This window comes from Lolium perenne, chromosome 1 (genome assembly GCF_019359855.2).
Source record: "Lolium perenne isolate Kyuss_39 chromosome 1, Kyuss_2.0, whole genome shotgun sequence".
Taxonomy (NCBI): Eukaryota; Viridiplantae; Streptophyta; class Magnoliopsida; order Poales; family Poaceae; genus Lolium; species Lolium perenne.
Genome location: NC_067244.2, coordinates 241,318,446 through 241,322,976, shown reverse-complemented (window position 1 = coordinate 241,322,976; position 4,531 = coordinate 241,318,446). Strand labels below are relative to the sequence as shown.

The 4,531-nt window shown below is 50.4% G+C and overlaps 1 protein-coding gene across 1 annotated transcript; it reads left to right on the top strand.

The window, feature by feature from the left end:
- Window positions 1–254: 254 nt before the first annotated feature.
- LOC139834952 (uncharacterized) lies at window positions 255–899 on the top strand. Its single transcript, XM_071824879.1, has one exon. It carries the CDS (start codon window positions 255–257, stop codon window positions 897–899), a length of 645 nt encoding a protein of 214 aa, XP_071680980.1.
- The last annotated feature ends 3,632 nt before the right edge of the window (window positions 900–4,531 follow it).

The following is a 4,531-nucleotide window of genomic DNA, read 5'->3' as shown; positions in this document are numbered from 1 at the left end:
GTTGATTGTTTTTGCTTGACGGACAAAATTCATAGCAGGGTAGGAGTAGTAGTATTATCTATTTCCGCTTTAATTAGTTAGAATATCTCCAGCCGCATCCCCTAAAGCGATCCCTAACAACGTCGGATTGAGTGTTTGGGGAAGTAAGAAGAAAGGGGCCCTTGCTGTGAGGAAGAAGAAGGTATGCAAGAAATCTGCTGTTGTCGGAACGAGAGTGCTAACCCGCCAAGCACGGGTCGCAAGTGTGGTCCCCAATGAGAGCACTCTTCTGGAACATCAGGGGTTTCGGGCGGCGGGGGCGCCGAACCCTTCTTAAAGACTACCTCCGTATTCACAAGATCGACCTGGTTTGCCTACAAGAAACTATCAAGCAGGATTTCACGTACCAGGAACTTAGAAGCCTTGAGGTGGGGGAGAAATTTTTTTGGTGCTGGCTGCCGGCAAGCGGACACTCGGGCGGGATGCTCCTGGGGCTCAGAGACAGCGTTTTTGACGTGGGGAGAGTTTCTCTGGGTCAATTTTTCATCAGTGCATCTATCCTGTGCAGAGCGGACAACTTCAAGTTTGAGATCATAGGAGTGTACGGGCCAGCAGATCATGCGTTTACTCAACAGTTCCTCCAGGAAATCTCAGATAAGGTGGCAGCGTCGGATCTCCCTGTTCTCATGGGTGGGGATTTCAATCTGTTGCGGGATGCAGCAGATAAAAACAATGACAGAATTAACTGGGCAAGAATGGAAGCGTTTAATGACAGCATTGCTAGCTGGGGTCTAAGGGAGATTCCGCGCACAGGGGCGCGTTACACTTGGACGAACAAGCGCCTTAATCCGGTTAGGTGTGTGTTGGATAGGGTCCTCATCGCACCTGAGTTGACACTCACTTCCCGCTGTGCTCCTTGATGGCCGAAACCAGTTTGGGTTCTGACCATACTCCCCTGATCCTTGATTCGGGACAAGATATTCAATGCACCAGTAACAGATTCTTCTTTGAATCGGGTTGGTTTGTGCTACCGCTGTTCGCTGATATGTTTGCTGCTATTTGGGGTGACCTGGCTGCCAAGGTGCGAGGAAGGGATGTCCTCGACTGGTGGAGCTTCATGAGTAGTGGCGTGCGGAAAAAACTCAAGGGCTGGAATGCTAACCGTAAAGCCGAGGCTAACGCCGCCAAGGCGGCGCTCCTTCAACAGATCAAAAGCCTGGATGACAAAGCTGATTCAGTGGGGCTGGATGGTGAGGAATGGGCATTCCGCTATCACCTTGAAGACCAAATCCTTGCCATTTTTAGAGTAGAAGAAGAGTACTGGAGACAGAGGGGGAGAGTTAGATGGATGCTCCAGGGGGACTCCAACACGGCATATTTTCATGCGGTCGCTAACGGAAGGCGTAGGAAATGCTGTATTCTGAGACTTTTGACGGACGATGGCCCGATTACGGACAAGAGACAGATCCAGGAACACATATACGATTTCTACCGCCGGCTCCTGGGTTCTAGTGACACAAGGGTGTGCTCCCTGGACCCAGGGGCCTGGGTGCCGGCGGCTAGAGTCTCCCCTCAGGAGAACGAGGATATTCTGCGCACTCTCACTCAGTCTGAACTGGACGATCTGGTTCAGGATATGAAATCTGACACGGCTCCAGGTCCAGATGGCCTCCCCATCCAGTTCTTCAAGAAATTTTGGCCCCTGCTCAGGATGGGAGTCCTGCACATCGTTAATGACTTCCTCTTGGGAAGGATCGACATCTCCAGGCTCAACTTCGGGGTCCTGTCTCTAATCCCTAAGGTCCAGGGTGCTGACCGCATCACTCAGTTTCGCCCTATTGCGCTCATCAACGTGATCTTCAAGATGGTCTCAAAAGCTATGGCCTGCAAGTTGGATCCAATCGCTAACAGGGTGATTAGCCCGAACCAATCTGCGTTCATCAAAGGCAGGTTCATTTTGGATGGGGTTTTGGCTCTCCATGAGGTGGTACATGAGGTTAAAGCCAGAAGGGAGGCTTGTGTCCTGCTGAAGCTTGACTTTGAGAAGGCCTATGACAGGGTGAACTGGGATTTCCTCAGGGAGGTCCTTAGATGTAAAGGTTTTGATTCCGGGGCTGTGCATCGGATCATGCAGCTGGTTTCTGGTGGACAGACTGCTATCTCCATCAATGGCGAAATCGGCCCCTTCTTCAGGAATAAGAGGGGAGTACGGCAAGGGGACCCGCTCTCTCCCCTTCTCTTCAACTTCATGGCAGAAGCTCTCTCGATCATTTTGACTAAGGCCAACGCTGCCGGCCACATAGCGGGTGTGGTGCCCCACTTGATTCCGGGGGGAATTACTCATCTTCAATACGCGGACGACACCATTATCATGATCCAGGATGATGAGCAGCAACTGATTAACCTCAAGTTCATCCTCATGTGCTTCGAGGACATGTCAGGCCTTAAAATCAACTATCACAAATCCGAGGTGATCGTCATGGGGAGATCACCGGATCGACAGCAACGTGTAGCTGACCAGTTAAACTGCAAGTTGGGGGAGTTTCCATTCATCTACCTTGGACTCCCTATTTCGGATAGAGCGTTGACCATGGAACATTGGCTATTCCTAGTCAGAAAGCTGGCTGCGAAGGTGGAACCCTGGTGGGGCAAGTTCATGTCGGCGGGAGGTCGGCTCATCTTGTCTAACGCTTGCCTCGCCAACCTCCCTACCTATGCGATGGGCCTGTTTTTGCTTCAAGACGGCATTCATGCCAAATTCGATTCCCACAGAGCCCGCTTCTACTGGGAGGGAGTGGGCCCTAAGCGGAAGTTCCACCTGGTTAATTGGCCTGCAGTTTGCAGACCTAAGGCAAGTGGGGGCCTGGGGATTGTAAATTCCAGATTGATGAACATCGCCCTTATGATGAAATGGGTCTGGAAGTTATATCAGGAGGGCAATCAATTGTGGAGGCAGCTGATCAATGCTAAATACAACAATTCAGACGACATTTTTTCGGCTTCTGGCCAGCAGGGCTCCCAGTTCTGGCGCAGCATTCACAAGATTAAGCATCTGTTCAAGTTAGGCGCCCAACACTCCATTAGGGATGGTCGTCGCACCAAGTTTTGGATGGATCGGTGGGTGGGGGATACTCCGCTGAAGGACAGATTTCCAGGTCTATTCGATGTGGCCACTTCGCAGATGGACTCCGTGGCTCAGGTGTGCGGATCCAATGTTCCGTTAAGCTTCCGAAGACAGTTGGATCAGGGTCTGGCCACGGCACTTGAAGAGTTGCAACTGCTGATCGACTCAACGGTGCTGTCTGAAGGCCAGGACAAGGTGTCCTGGCGCCTTGAGAACAACGGGATGTTCTCTATCAAGTCCTTGTATGCTCGACTGTCGCAAGGGGCGACAGTGGCGCATTTCAAGGACGTATGGGCAGCTAAAGTGCCTCTTAAAATCCGTATCTTTGCGTGGCAACTAGTCCTCGATCGTCTCCCGTCTAGTGCTAACATCCTGGCGAGACACGGCCCGGGCAACGGCAATTGCGCTCTCTGTGGGGAAAGAGAGACGGCGGACCACATTTTTTTCTCCTACCCGTTTGCCATGTTCGCTTGGAGCGTCCTCAGACTCATCCTCCAGTGCAGTTGGTGCCCTGCATCCTTCCCGCAATTCTTCGCTATTCTCACCAATTTCGCGGGTCGGGCTCGTAGAACGATTTGGTGCCTTTTCCTGGCACAATCTTGGGCGCTTTGGCTTATCAGAAACAAACTTACTATGGAGTCCAAGCTTATTCGACACCCTGCTGACATAATCTTTAAAACCATGTTTTGCATGCAGCAGTGGCTCATCCTGGCGAAGCCCAAGGACCGTCCCTGGCTTAGGTGGCTGATCTCCGAGCTCAGACGGGTCCATGCTATTCATCTTCCGCACGACGACTGATTCTACATCTACCTGCTTCCGCCCAGGGCGCGGATGTCGTAGTTGTTCCCTCTTTCTGGTTCTCGGTCTGTTAGGGGAGGCCGACCCCAGTACTGTGTTTATGTTTTCCTTGGCTAAGCTGTACGCCGCAGCATGTACTGATCTTATGTGAACCTGTGGGGCTTTATTAATTTAAAGTCGGGCACCTAGTGCCTTTTATCTAAAAAAGTGTTTGGGGAAGTGTTTTCTTCGTGCCGTGTTTAGGGAACATCGCTTCCAGCCGCGTTTCCAAAATGCGCCCCCAAACATTAAAATAAGGGAAAAATTGCTAGAGAACACCTTTATTTTCTGGCGTTTGCTGAAACACATCGCTCGATTGTGTCTTTGCCAGATACCATTACAATTATGTGGCACATTTGCAAGACAAAGTGCAAAGCTTTCCCTTTTTAGCTAGGTGGTGTGTTCCGGCAAATGTGTCACAAAATTGTAGTGGTACCTGGCAAATACATAATCGAGCAGTGTGTTTCAGCAAATGCCAGAAAATAACGGTGTCCTCTGGCAAATTTTCCGTTAAAATAATGCATCTATTTTTTATATTTTTATTTTAATACAGAGAAGAAATTTGTAGGTACGGTGAAGAATTTGAAAAAT